Consider the following 15,601-nt stretch of genomic DNA (forward strand, 5'->3'; position numbering starts at 1 on the left):
CCTCAATTTATCTCAAGTGGTTTAGGTCTTCTGGGTTGATTTTTTTTTAAATCTGTCATTTGATAGCACTTCAATGTGCTTATAAAATATCAATAATATAACAATCCCAATATCCAAGACTTTGATTTTAAAAAAACAAAACGAAACTGTTGGTGCAGCCATAAACAAAACTAAATAACAAGCACAAGTGCAGTAGCTTAAGAATGAAAATGCCCAATGCACTAAATGTAATTACAGTATCGCAATGTAAGATCCCCTGCAATTCCGCAAAAACATTTATTTTAATCACGATGAGGAGTCATGATGATTCATCCATGGTTTCATTGTAGACTGCTGTGGACACTTCACACACACACACACACACACACACACACACACACACACACACACACACACACACACACACACACACACACACAACTGCTTGCATAACCTACAGATGTCATACTGTTGGGGGAAATAAAAATGATGCAAGAGAAGCGTGTTTTCGGGTGTCTTTGCAATGTCCATAAAAGGAGACCAATCGTGAGCAAGTGCCATGGTGTCTGTCTCCCTCTGCTGGAAGCACAGACAAAATACAAAAATAATTTACCTATCGAGATATTATTTTTCTCCAACTTTACCTTTGTTATATCTGTCAGTTAAGTGGCAGTCTCTTGTAGATTTCCCCCTGTGATGTTGATAAAGGCATTCATTCATTTTACAACTGTTTCATTCAGTTCTATCGTACTTAAACCTAATTGTGAACTTTTTGTCCGTTTCGGGGTTGTTTTGCTTGAACTTGCTTGGTGTTAACTTCATGAGTCTCGTGTTCTTCAGCAGAAACAAGGTTTTCATATCAAGATGTTACCTGGTCACAGACGGGGCTTGGTCGCTGGTGAAACTTACACTATGTATCGGTCTCGATGGATCATGTGTTTTGATGAAAGAAAACAAAGCTTTCTTCCAAGTGTTCTTCTTAGTTAAATGCATTGCGTTTACTAATCACTCGTCCGTAAACTGACGCGTGCTTTAAAAAAAAAAAGAAAGAAAGAAAGAAGGAAAAAAAAGGCCCTTGCCAATGAACGTCACGTCTCGCGATATCCGGGATATCAGGCATCGCGACCTATCCAATATGGCGCCGTGGGGACGTTGTTATTGTTCCGTCACTCCTGGAAGCTTGGCATAAGTATCACGAAAAAGCCGGCCGGGTGCATTTTTGTGGGCATGAAAGCTGAATTTGGAGACCATGTTGAGGTCCACCGGCTTCTTCCGAGGGATTGAATGCCCGTTTGACGCGGAGAACAGCGAGGGAAACGGCGTCCGGAATGGGTGTAACAGACCGCACTGTCTCTTCAGACACAGCCGTGGGAGTCGGTCCAACGGAGCCCAGGCCCACCAGGGGACGAGAGACCTCCACTCCACTCGCACAGGTGATCCTCTTTAACAAAAATATTCGACAAAAAATGTGCACCTCGCGTTCACTTTTCAACGTGCAGACTCGGAAAGACGGCTTCACGGGGCTGGAAATCTGCCCACGAAAAGATTAACAGGGTCCGAGGAGGACGTCTACTAAATCTCACTGCTCTGCAAAATGATGCACTTTAAGCCCCATTTTCAGTGGAAACTACAAGCTAGGGCCTCAATAAATCACCAGGTGTCCCAACTGCGTGCGGGAACCATTGACTGTATATATAAAAGATGGACGGAGCATCCATGCTTGTTTTTTGATATCAGAAATTGACGCTGACATGTTGGTTTTTGGAGTCAGAGACAAATCGAAGACCACAGGCCAGGTCGGAACACAACAAGGGGCAGGCCTCACTGAGAGCCGAGGACTGTGTTGTTGTGTGATAATGTGATTGTCTGCTATAAACTGGTTTTATAATTTTTTCATGCTATTTACTTGTCAATAATAGTATTGTCTCCAGTATTTCTGCATTTGACCAGGGTGACCAGCGTGACAGGCCATCAGCTATCAGAAGGACACAGGTCCCCAAGCAACACCGGGAAAGTGGTCTTCCACATCCTCCAGCCAGACCAAGCTGCCCGGCAACTAGCATGCAGTGTCTTGGCTGTGTTCAGAGATTCACTGGCTTGAGCGTTTGTGGAGAGAAGTCCTGGTATGGAGAAGCCCTGCAGCTGTGGCTGGCCCCAGTGGGGAGAAGCCCCCGCCGGCCATGCCATTCTCCCAGCAGTTCTTCTGCCCAGCCGACTGCCACCAGTGACACTTCTCCCTGGCCAGTGGCTGTGACCCCGGCTGAGCTGTGCTGTGCCACCAGCGAGGCTTCTCCCCGGCTGTGCAACCTGGTCAGCGACTGCCAGTGAAGCTTGTCCATACCCGAGCTTCTCTGCTAGAACCCTCAAGCCTGTGAATTTCCAAACAGAGCCATGACACTGTGTGCTAGTTGTTAGCTGGGAAGAAGCACGTTTTAGGCTATCAGCCTAGAGACTGTACAACAGTTCACCGATAACCATGCCTGACTCATCCAACTTGTAGTAACAGGGCTCCCCAAGGCTGCAGTGAGCCAAGAGGGAGAAGAGGCGGAGGGCAGTCGGCAGAACCGTTGACTGTCTAAAAGGGACATAGCAACTTGACTCCAAAAAACGAGGCACAACAGGATGAGAGCCAAGAAAACAAAATGCGCTGTTAGCCTAAAGTTGGTTGAACTCTGAGGTGTGCTCAGGCCACAACATTTCAGAAATAATGACCAAGTTTTGGGGAGCAGTAAACATCATATTTTCTGCTAAAACTACTTATGCACACATTTACTTACAGAAATACCTGGATAACAAAATCCTCTGAGAGTCTTTTAGAGCAGTTAATCCAGGAACAAGCCATGCATACAGTGAACAACAAGTCAACAAACAGAGTAACTTTGGAAAAAAACAGTTTGGGGAGAACTTAAACTTAATATTACCTCTTTAAATCAAACCACATGAAAGTGGATCTGTCAAATTTTTCAGAGCAGACCTGTCAATGAATTCCCCCCCCCCCCCCCCCCCCCCCTCCCAATTGCTCTAAAAAAAAAAAGTATTATTCATTTAATTTCAGATGGACCATCTAATCTAGCTTCGGCACCATGGGATGCAATGAAGAAAAAAAAACAAATCCCTGAGCTACATAAATGCAGTCGATCACGTTTTATTTTTCTCGTTTCATTTTGAATTGGAGTCTATGGAGTTGCAGCGTTTTTGGAGACAGCCCCTGGTGGATACTGTGATATTGCAAGTTTTTGACACTTCAGGGTAGACCTCATTTTTGGAGCCAGATGCTCTGGTCATACAGCCAATGGCAGTAACTTGTGTCAATATACATAACACCTAATGCTTTATTGCGGAAAAAACAAAGCGGCCCAAATGGATGGAGGTGTTGGCTGTTTGCAAACATTATGCCACAAGTCACCTGGTGGATCCACCGGAACAGTTTACTCAGGATAGTTTGAAGGTTCTCTGAATCTTAAAGTTCTTTACACACTTTATAGCATGCCCAACATGTCTCTCGTGTGACAACCTCCGGTGTTGTGCCGAGTTCTTCCTGCACACAGAGATCAGGAGCGAATGGAAGCTGTATGAGATGATACTTTTTGTCGAGTTCATCAGCAACTACAAAATATCCAAAGAATATCGTGACAGCTGGAGTTTCTTAGCATTATAATTAGCATTTTTGTGGAGTTTCATCTGAAACAACTGTTGCTGTTGTTGAACACCTCCTAAACCTAAATCTTACATGCTTGCATGTAATATATTGCAAACATAATCTGACTTCTTCAACATGATGCGCATAGTGCAGATAATAGACATATACTGGAATTAGTATTTCAGCATTTTTATTTCAAAAAGGTCAAGAAAATAGTGAAAGTTGGAAAAAAAAAATTAAGTTTTCCTTAAAGTCTACCTTCCTGAAAAGCTATGTGGACGGTGGCACAACTTGCCAGTAAGACTGAATTATGCATTATTGCATCTGATGCATGGGGTGATCAGTAATGATACCTAAAAATATATATAAATGTACCAACATGAGCACACAAGAAATGGTCATTCCTTTAACATGCAGACTAAGAAAACCTATAGAATAAACTTGTAACCAACCTTGTGTTCATCTTTGATTTGATTAAAGGCACAATTTGATTAAAGCCTCAAGCCTGACATAAATTTAAAAAAAATCATTCTCATATTTCAGAGAACTTATCCACATGTCTCTGCAGAACCTCAGTCAATACGCAACATTTTTTTGAAAGTGTTTATGTATTATCGGGCCTAATTGTTCATATCAAATCTTCATTTGACAGTAATTGTGATTAAATTCATGGAGCACAAACGGCTGAAGAAAAATTGAAGTGCAGATGTACCTGTGTACGTGTTTCTGTTTGTCTGATTTGTTGCTGTCCAGTCTGTGGTGCAGCTTTCAATATTTTGTGATATGTGGTCATAGTTTTACATGTTCAGATAAGCAATTTAATTTACAGCCATGCAGTGGTATTAAACAGCACGGGCTATATAAGACACTGTCACTAAATGCAGGGTAACTTAGTTCAGAAACACTCCATTTTATTACCAGAAAGACATCAGAACTGTTGTTGCAGATTTACACTGCAGCATGTTTTATTTGTACGTCTGTGTTTGAAATTTTCAACAGCATATTTAAACAATAGGAATTCCTTAAAGGAGCTGTCTGTCATCACTTGTAATGTTGACTGCACAGTTATTCACATTTTGCCCCTCAACGGGACTTTTCCTGATAAAGCTTCGCAACTGTTACAATATTTCTAGCATAATGTCCGTCTGTTCTAATATAGAAGTAAATACTTTTCCCAATAAGAAATGTAGCATGTTAACGGTAGTTGAGTGATTTTTTTTTTTAAACCCCCAGTTGTTCTAAATATGTTTTTGTATTGTTTGTATTGTTTCAGAGCAAGGCTATGACCCTTTCCACCCTGAAGTCAGGAGTGAGCATGGGCACCAGAACGGCGAGCCACCAGGACACCTCAGTGGAGAACTGGACATGGTCAACAAGGCCATTGAGGAGGTCCGTTTTGAGATGGAAAGGGATAAGAGGAAGCTCTCACGTATTGGTGATGAACCCTATGATCCCAGTCAGAGTGCCCTTGCGTCTTTGGTGGGCTCTGCCGAAAGCAGAGCCGCAGGTTCACACTTGGCCTATGATCCTGGAAGTTACAAAATCACAACAGCAGGGTACAATCCTACCCCCAGCTGCAGCAAATATACGATGGATTCAAACACTCAAGGCTACGACTCCATGGAGTACGACCCAATGTCTAATTACTCAACTAGAGTGTTAGGGAAAAACAAACGAGACATGAGGTCCCATCATGTCAAATCAAAGAATCAAAAGACGCTCAATTCACCACAGACTGATCCATTTGATGACTGTGTTGTAGCTGCGAAAAGTTCTCTGCCGCAGTACACAGCGTTGTTGATCCCTGTCTCTAGTGATGAGAGCTCTGACACAGCTTATCAACCCTCATCTCTTAATAACTGCCAGCTGAGAAAAAGCAGTGGTTCGGTTGCAGAGATTTGCAAGATGGAAAGGAAAGAGCTGACTGAAAGTCCATCAAATGCACTGATGCAGAGGAATAATGGAGACTTGGACACCCAGGACAACTTGAAGCAAGTTGCCAGTGTGGAAAAAAAGAAAATGGAGAATCAACTGACATATAAGACCAGTGGAAAACATGAAAAATTGCATCATTCTAAAAAGAGGGTGCAAAAGTTGTCAGACAGTAAGGTTAGCAGCAGCAGCAGCAGTGAAGACAGCAAGACAAAATGGACCTCAAACAAAGACTCTATGAAGAAGGAGAACAAGAGTCATGTGAAGGGAGAGGATCAGAAAAACACAGTAAAGGTGGGGACATATGATGTTAAGAGGGAAGGAAGAGACACCAAGGGAACTGAAGATAAGGTTCAAAAGCCTAAAAAAGTTAAAACAAATGGGAAACGGGATAGAGACACAGAAAATGATGTAATAAAAAGTAAAAAAATAAAGGAACACCACAAAGATAAAGACAAAAATGGTAAGCTTGAAAGTGGTAAAAGAAGAAAAGTTGAGAAGAAATTTAGTAAAGGCAGTCTTAGTAGTGGGACTTTAGCAACCTCTAAAGACATACAGAAGCAAAGCAGTAGTTCAGCTGTGAGGAGACTTAATAAGAAAAGTCTGAGTCTCAGCCATGCCGATCTCTTTGGGGATGAGAGTCCAGACGAGTCCGACCCAATAATGGATGTTGACAATGCCAAGGAGGTTCTGGAGGGACAATCCCCCAGAGCGACAAAGAGGCTGAACAAGAGCACAGCCGCCAAAAGGACTCAGTCGTCTTCTGAGGACAAGGGCCATATTGGGTCGGACTTTGACAACAGTGTGTTTGACACCGGCTTTCTCATGGAGGATTTGGACTTTACATCCGACCCCATAGAGGAATGTCTGAGGATCTTCAATGAATCCAACGATGTCAAGCGAGAAGACAAGGGGCGACAAGCTAAACAGGTGTGTGCTACACTGCTAGACCCTCGATACTTTGCATTTTCATTTGTTCCACAATCATGAATGTGCATTGTGAAATTCCGAGCACAGGAAAAAAGAAAACAAATCTGTGCTCGAAATATAAAACTGCACACTCAGGATTTTGGTACAAATATAACTCCAGAACGTTTTGGAGATGTTTCACCAAAGTGAAATGTTTTAATTTGGAGAAAATGTGCTGCGTTTTGCCCTCTCAGGCCTCGAGTAATGAGGATGTGAAGAGCACAGAGAGCACTTTAACCACTCTCTTTCCTGGTCAGAAGAGGAGAGTGTCCCATTGTGTTTCCAAAGGAAATGTAAGTTTGATCACACTAATTTTCTTTGTCACCTGCAGGAGAGAACATTTCTTTGCTGCAGCTGGATCTCTGAGTTTCCCTTAGTTCTCTGCGAAGTAAAAGATTTTTTCCTCCCTATTATAGTACTTGCTACACTGCTTTTGTCATTGTATGAGTGTCATGTAAATCAATTAGAATGCAAGAATATTACCCTGAGGTTAATTAAGAATCTCTACTCTAAATATGACTGAATCGGCTGCAAATTTATATTTACAACCCACACTCACAATGCTATTATGTGGTAGTTTCGCGGTTAACATTTTAATCTCACAATGAGATATCTGGAGTTCAACTCCAGGATCGGGGACCTATTTGTGTGGATTTTGCACATTGTTAAGGATCTAGAAACCATACCAATGCAAGTGCAGTCTTTTTCATCTGATCAGTACAACACACAGGAGAACACTCTTGAATGATGCCTGTACCTCCTCCTTGTCAGCGCAGACTTTTAATAAAATTTTGTTTTTCAGACCGAGACACCTTCTCAGCCTGTAGTTCAGCCAACTAAGAGACCTTCTGCTCAAGAGGTCTGCTATCAGCGGATACAGAAGGCACAGCAGCAAGCTGCTAAACTGATGGCGTCAGGCAATGCTCCCTCAGAGGGCTTGAAATACGATTCCCCCGGAAGAAAAAAGAGAGTAGCGCTTATTCCTAGCTCGCAGATGACATCCCCTCAAACAAGTAAGAGTGTCTCACTGCTCCTGAATAAATATAAATGCATTCTGTAATCACACACGCATTTGCACAACAGGGAAAAAAAAACTTGGCGTTTTATCTATCATGGTGTACGGATCTGCAAATGCTGCGCTCTATTTTCATGTCTTTCAGTGGAACTGCTGTATTCAGTGTCTTTTTGGTTGTTTGTGGTGTACACCTGCTGTTGAAGTGAAAAGTTTGGCTATGAAATGGTCGAATCTATTTACCAGCCCACCCTGAGTCATAAATAGAATAGAATATCCTTTAATTAAACACACACATAAAACAGTTACCGTAGCTTTCTTATTGTGCAGGAAAATCTAAATTTGATGTTTTAATGTGGAGCACTATAATTTTTTTGGGCTTGTTTATATAATGATTAGCATAATTACTGCAAATGCAGTCTTACCAAAATAAATATGTGACTGCTGTAAAGTTTCTAGCTTTATTGAAACTTTCTTATCGTCCCATGTTTTTGCAGAAATTACTTAATTATTGGGCATTATAACTTTCTGAGTTGTACATTGAGTGACTTTAATGTTGAACTGCATTTTTAACTTGTGCCCATATAACTAGGTTCTGCCAGACCTGCTGCTAGTCCACAATCTGGTAATTCTGACTCTGGAACAACACTCAAGTCCCAAACCACAGCTGGTATTTTGTCCAAGACCTCGTCCACTGTCAAGCCAAAGAGGGTGGCTCACACGCCGACCATGAAGGTATTTCACCGTCCAGTTTGTGAAGCTTCCACCTCTCTTTATGTCTCACTCTGTTGTGTATTGTGTGTGTGTGTGTGTGTGTGTGTGTGTGTGTGTGTGTGTGTGTGTGTGTGTGTGTTGCCTAATTGGTTTTCGCTGAAGTTGTACTGAATGTTTTATCTATACTTTCTGTCATGTCTATTTCAGAGTACTTCACTGAGGCGCCCCGTCATCCCGTCTGAGTTCGGAGCTAAAGTTCCCACCAACATCCGCCAGCGCTACCTTAACGAGTTCATAGACGAATGTGTGAAATTCTGCTCTTCAGAGGATGCCGCTCACAGCATGGTAGGAATAACTTATTAACACAATGAAATGCAGAGTTGTGAGTCATGATACTGTAAAGTGACATGTTACTGCAACTTGACTGCATTTGTTAACAATTGATTGCTGTTATAGACGGTGGAATGGCTAATTTTTCAGATAACAGACATCATAGGTCGATTTTTATACAGGTTACAAAAAGACAAATGACTGAAGACAATATTATGGATAGTTATGAAATTAAAGATGCAGTTGCAGTGATTGAAGTTTCAGTCATTCTCAGTTTGTTACTTTTGTCATACATGGAAACAATTAAGACCCGCAGCACTTTATTTTCTTGTTTTTTTGCACTTCGTTAAGTGAAAAATTTAGGACGAGCATCATTTCATGTTGTTCCCCCTTATCTGGTTTAGTTCAGTTGATCTTTCACACTGAAGCAGTGCCTCCTTGTTGGCTCACTCAATCCTCCTGATTGGAACATTGAATATATGGGGCTATAAGCAAAATGAGCCTGACTATACAGTATCTGATTTATAAGCAGCTTTAAATAAATGCAAGCTTACCGTTTATTAGTGTCCTGCTTCTGTCTGCTTTTTTTGTCCATTTAAGCTCGTTTGTGACCATTTTTCTTTCTTGTTCATACATCAGACTTTTTTTTTTATTTCATTTCAGTGTCTTCATTCATCAGCTGAACTTAGTGAGCAAATTAATCATCCGACTGACCCACACAGTGCAGACAGCTCAGTTGCTGTGTCACAGCCATAACACAGCCAAATAATGACATGCAGGACATAACTTCCAACATTAACGGCTCACTTTTAAACTCGAGTAACTTGTAAAAAGTGTTGGTTTCGTTTTAAAACTTGAGTGGTTTCTAACTTGGTTTATTTTCAGTACCATGACCTGATGCGTACCTGCTTATTAACAGACATCTCAACCAAGTTTGGGAAGTTATTTCAAAGAGTTAACTCTGGGGGGAAAAAGGTGTTTCTGAAGGATTCTCAGTTGTTTTTCAAAGACACTGAATTTTATTTCTTTCTCCAGGCTCTTGATGAAGAGAAACTGGTGTATGATCGCAGTAACTCGAAGAAGATCTACCTCAACCTCGCTGTGAACACGCTGAAGAAGCTTCGCAACCAGAGCAGCTCGACTTCACCGCCTGCCACCAGTATGTCCTCTCAGACCCAGTGCAGTCTGACATCCTTACAGCTGATGCAGCCCATTGGCTTATGTTCTCATGTCTGCATTTACAGGAAGATTATTCATTTCTGGGGTTTTTTTGTTTTTTTTATTTTTCCCCACAGACTCTCCAGGGTACTATTCTAAAAAGAAGCCACAGTCCCACCAAGACGTCCTGGGAGGTCGACTCGCTGCCACAACCAGCTTCACCCTCAACAGAAGAGGCAAACAGCAGGAGGAGAGACTCGAAGGTGAGCAATCATTTGGGTGTTTATGTTACTCTGTTTTATTGACTTTTTCTTTAACCATAAAAGCTATGGACATATTGCTTATATACTTATTTTAAATATGAATTTCATGTTTTTTTGTCCTCATTTTAAGTTTTTTTGTATTTTGATTATCTATGTTTTCAGATAAATTTGATTAAAAAAAAAAAACAATAATAATCTATGTAACTGTTACACACTCAAAAACTGTCAAATATTCTCCAACACCAGAAGGCTTTTGCACAATTTCTCTGTCTCTATCCTTTTGTACACTTCTCATGAGAGTCAAGCAACACACATTGAACCTTCATGTTACAGTCTTCCTTCTGTTCCCTTTTACTCAAGTAATTGAACATTTTCTTCTGTATGTTGAGCAAAAGATTTTTTAAGTATTATTTTTACAGTGAATGAAACAAACTAAACTGAACACTATTTTGACACATGGGGTCACAGGCATGGCATGTCTACAAGCAGAAACTGCAATGTTTTGGTTTCAGAAAATTTTACTTGTGCAATATTTTTAAAACGATCATTCGCTGATTATTTCAGAATACATGTGTTAAAAAATATTGTTTCTTCAGTGAATTTAGATGAATGGATGCTCATGAAATTGTATGTTATTATTTTAACTAAGAAACACAAAAGGCACACAATCTCACAGCACAAAGTCACTGTGTGCGTGTGTGTGTATGTGTAGGAGCGGCTCTGTACAGAAAGCTGAAGGCATACCTGATGACCAAGGAGCAGCTCCAGGAGCACGGATACCCAAGGCAGAACCCCGAGGCTCCAGGCCGGGCCATCATCAACGTCACGGCCAAAAAGGTCGCCTTGGACCGTGAGTAGCCACTCGGGTTCTGAGGTCTTCTTTTCTCCAGTTTTCGACCGCGTTGCGTTTGACTCGGAGATGTTTTTGCAGCCTTCACAAAGATCTGCTGCCGATGTGGCGCCGAGTACAAGATCACCTCCACTGGTAGCTATGCCCGGAAAGAGGAATGCAGTTACCACTGGGGACGTTTACAGCCACGTAAAGGTGAGCTTCTTGGTGGTTTTTTTTTTTTTTTTTTTTTTTTTTTTTACTGTTTTGATTTGTCAATATATGTAGCTATATACATTTGTCATCCCAGTTTCTTTTTTGTTGCCATGAAGTTCAGCTTTTTCTTTTGGCTCTCTTCTCATTTCTCTCAGTTGCTGGAGGATGGGAAAGAATCTACAGCTGCTGCTCTGCTGGTGTGGGCGACCCAGGCTGCCAGATCGCACGGGTATCATACAGAAACACACAGTATCACATAACACACTCCCTGGTTGAATTATCTTGTCTTGGTGCAGTGGAATGATTAATCAAAAATTTCCACAGTACTGTACTTGGTTCTTTAATAAGAATTTCTGTGCATTTCTGACTGATTCTTTTTCAAAAATAGATGTTTATTTTTTAATCGTGCATGATAATGCTATGGAGCAATCAGTTGAGATATCCAGTGATGTTCAACCCTCAGGATCATGGACTACCACTGCTTCTACTACCACTTTTGAAATCTGCTCACTAACACTGTCATCGTGTTTTTCCACTTTGGTTGTTGAGTTTCTTAAAAAAAAAAAAAAAAAAAAAGAAGTTCTTGCAGAGGAGTATTTCAATCACCAGCTTCCCGTTTTGTTCATCTGTGGTGTAACGTTGAAAGTGATTATGCCTTGTTTTGGAGAGACGCTTCCTTCATGATTGTCAAACAAAGATGTCAGCAGTTTATGTGGATTTCTAACCGTCTTATAGTTTAAGAAAACTATCATGAAAAGTTTGTGTTCTTCTTTGGTCTGTGTTTTATTCAAATCAATATCTGCTTTTTGGAATTTTCCCTTTTTAGTTTTTTTAACATTCTGTTTTTTTTATTGTTATTATTATTATTATTATTATTTTTTTTTTTTACATTAGCCTTTCACCATGTCAGACAAACTGACCGCGGTGCTTTCTTTTCAGCACTGTTCAATGGACATTGATCAGAGATGACTGAGATCCATAGACACCTTTGGTCAGGAATCTCCCGGCTGTCATTTTCAGCCCCAGCAGAAACTGGCAAAAATCTCTGTTTGAACATCCTGCAGTGTTTTAAAGTTTTGATTTGCTCATTTATAATATTGCTGCTGTTATGTTGTATCGTGACCCAAACTACTAAAAAAAAAAAGGCACACAGTGTTTTTTCTATAACCAGTATGTTGGAGTTTTTATGTTAAATTTTTGATTGCTTTATTTGTAACTGATTCCTTCCTTGAATCCCAAGGATGAGCCTTTATTATTTTACCTCTCATTGCTTTTGTCGTATGAAACAAAGCAGCTTTACTGTTTGTGGTCATCAATCTCTGATCTAACAAAATTTTATATTCCCTCAGCAACATGTTCAAGATGGCCGAAAAGAGTCACTGGACGGCTATGTGTCGACGTTTAGCAAACCTTTGCCAGCAGATGGAAATGGAGGCGTATTTGCACTGGACTGCGAGATGGTAAGTTTGATTATAAGAAATACTGAAATGATTTGAATGCAGATTTGGCTGCCTCTTTGTTGCCATTGTTAATTGTTTATTTTTTCTGCTTTTGCCTGCAGTGTTACACCATGCAGGGTCTGGAGTTGACGAGGGTCACGGTCATCAACTCAGAACTGAAAGTCATCTATGACACGTTCGTCAAACCTGAAAATAAAGTATTGGATTATAACACAAGGTGAGTTTCTTACATTGATCTGACATAGTGATAGAGGTAAACCTGTAGTTGAAGGTGACAAAAATTCACATGTCCTGAGTTTTAGAGCTAAAACTAATGGAGGTGTTGAGGAAGATGTGAAAACTATAATGTATAACCAGCACCATGAGATGTCAATGTCAAATTTATTTGTATAGCACATTTACAACTTAAAAAAAAGCTCAAAGTGCTTCACAGTAAAACACATAAAAATAAAAAACAAATACAATAAAAACACATAATACTTTAGAACACACACAGCCACATCTTTACCACAATTGTTCACATTCCTGCACACATGTACGCACACACACTCCCACTTTTACCGCTTACAATAGGATGGCATGGTATGGCACTGATGTTCATGGAAAATGCTGCCGTTGGGGAAATATAAAATAACTAAAATGTGAAAAGGTAATTTAAAAGCTTGATTCAAGTGGTGTGTTTTTAACTTTCCTTTAAAAAAAAAAAAAAAAAATCAACCGTCTCTGCGGTCCTGAGGTTCTCCGGCAGGCCGTTCCACAGTGTAGTAGTGGCTAAAGGCCGTCTCACCGTGGGTTTTAATTCTGGCTTTTGGTATGGATAATAGGCCGCTGCCAGAGGACCTCAGGGTCCGCAAGGGTCAATATGGTAAAAACAGATACCTTCTGGGACAGAAAGTATTTATTGTAGCTTGCTACATCCAGCAACAGCTCTCTGTTTGAGATGGACATTGTTGCACTCATGAGATTGTTTTTCTGCTCTGTAGATTTTCAGGAATAACCAAGGAGGACTTGAAGAACACGACCATCAATCTGAGAGACGTGCAGGCGGTTCTGCTCAGCATGTTCAGCGCTGAATCCATCCTCATGGGACACAGTTTGGAAAGCGACTTGTTGGCTCTGAAGGTGAACTGATTCCTCATTTCACCCATGACAAGAACTGCATTACTGCAGTTTTTAATTTATTGCAATGTTTGCAGCAAACTAATGTGACACACTGAAGTATCAACAGAAGTTGGAATCAACGCACTCTCATTCAACTTTGATTTTTCAGCTCATCCACAGTACGATTGTAGACACGGCGATTGTCTTTCCTCACCGCCTTGGTCTGCCCTACAAGCGTGCACTGAAGAATCTGATGGCTGACTATCTGAAGCGTATCATCCAGGACGATGGTGAGAGAGATATGAGGCTGGAAATCAGCTGTTGTTGCTTTTTAAGACAGCTGGAACAGGAGGTGAAATTTAAAGGTGCACAGTAAGAAATTTACTACAAAAATGATTAAAATCATTCCCATTTTTCACCTTATATTGAAGAAACACTCCCTTTAGACAATCTCTTGTCTCCATCAACAATGTTTTTTCTTTCAAATTGAGTTGGGGAGTAGGTTGTGTGACGTAATATTACTTGTTGCACCTTTAAATCACGGCAATAAAAATCAGAGGTAATATCTGCTGGTTTCTTTTGCAGTGTATGATTGTGAAATTTCAGTTAACTTTCAAAGTGTCCAGAAACTTTTTGCAAAACCACTCAAGCATATTTATGTTGTTGTGTTGAGGTGATAATTTTAATTGAATCAGCTGTCATGTTTGAAGTACAGCGTTGGAGGAGGTTTGAAACTTACAGGCTCTGCAAATCTGAAGCCAATCCCAGTTGACCGTAGACGAGGGCAGGGTTACCCCAGGGCAGGTCGCCAGTCCATCACCAGACTAACAGAGACAGACAACTACCCCACATTCACAAGGGGAGAACATGGAAACTCCACAGTATTTGAACCCATAGCAAGAATGTTTACCTCTGTCCAAGCCTAGCTTTGTAAGACTTATAGCTGCTCACATTGGCTTTACTGGACCACAGTAGGTTTCATAAGGGGTTTTGTTGTGGCCTTCAGAAGAAGCCTGTAGCTCATAGATTAATCCTTATGTCTGCCACTGATGATTATGAAGCACTTTAAAAACTGCACTTCAGCAGTGTGACCTGCAGAGGTCGCTGTTGAATTCTATTTTCGTTTTACAGAAAACCCTTAAAGCTTCAGAGAGACAGGAGCAATGATCTAAAAAAAATGCATAAGCGGCATGTATGACACTGGAGGCAATTCCAGCTACTTATGAACAAGGGCAGGGTACACCAGTCCAGTCGATGCATCGCAGGGCAAACACACACACAGACAGACAACTACACACACACACATTCACACAGAGGAGCAATTTAGCGCTTGTGGAGAACATGCAAACAGCACATGGCATAAACCATGTGACATTCCCACTGTGAAGCACTGTGTGTCCCCTTTGGTTCTCTGTGTGTAATGAACTGTCTTTCAGCTGTGACTTTTGACAAAATGATAGTCGATATAGAAATGAACAAATAGACCTTTTTGTGCTTGTTTCCAGTGGGGGGCCATGACTCCAGCGAAGATGCATCAGCCTGCATGGAGCTGATGATCTGGAAAATCAAGGAGGATGCAAAAGTGAAAATATGATCAATAAATTTTCTCCCTTCAGTTGGACCACCTGCCTATTAAGAAGAAATAGTTAAATTTCGTGTGTGTTTTTTTATGTATGTTCTTTTTTTAATAAAGTATGCATTTAAAAGTCTGGGATTGTCTGCTCATTGCTTTACATTGGTGATGTGAAAAGTCCAGCTCTCAGCATTGCGTTACTCAGGAAAAAAAAGTCTCTTTTTCCCCAAAACATGCGTCATAAGACAGCAGCCACTCTAATTCGAGTATAACTGCTTTACTCTGGGCCAGAATAGAGAAAAAGACCCTAAGTCTAACGCACTCCGGCCAGTAACTTGTCACTGAGATGAGTGTGTGTCTTTCTCTGTTTGCTGTGATGGATAGATGTCCCGTCCACGTCCAGTGGTTTTTGGCTCAAGCCACAA

General features: G+C 40.9%; 1 protein-coding gene across 1 annotated transcript; it reads left to right on the forward strand.

The window, feature by feature from the left end:
- The first annotated feature begins 1,106 nt into the window (after nucleotides 1-1,106).
- rexo1 (REX1, RNA exonuclease 1 homolog) lies at nucleotides 1,107-15,312 on the forward strand. Its single transcript, XM_030083626.1, has 16 exons — nucleotides 1,107-1,412; nucleotides 4,893-6,481; nucleotides 6,715-6,813; nucleotides 7,323-7,533; nucleotides 8,125-8,267; nucleotides 8,454-8,591; nucleotides 9,612-9,735; nucleotides 9,872-9,997; nucleotides 10,710-10,847; nucleotides 10,929-11,042; nucleotides 11,198-11,271; nucleotides 12,392-12,502; nucleotides 12,604-12,719; nucleotides 13,486-13,624; nucleotides 13,773-13,893; nucleotides 15,109-15,312. Exons 1-16 carry the CDS (start codon nucleotides 1,229-1,231, stop codon nucleotides 15,195-15,197), a joined length of 3,516 nt encoding a protein of 1,171 aa, XP_029939486.1. The 5' UTR covers nucleotides 1,107-1,228; the 3' UTR covers nucleotides 15,198-15,312.
- The last annotated feature ends 289 nt before the right edge of the window (nucleotides 15,313-15,601 follow it).

This window comes from Salarias fasciatus, chromosome 23 (assembly GCF_902148845.1).
Source record: "Salarias fasciatus chromosome 23, fSalaFa1.1, whole genome shotgun sequence".
NCBI lineage: Eukaryota > Metazoa > Chordata > Actinopteri > Blenniiformes > Blenniidae > Salarias > Salarias fasciatus.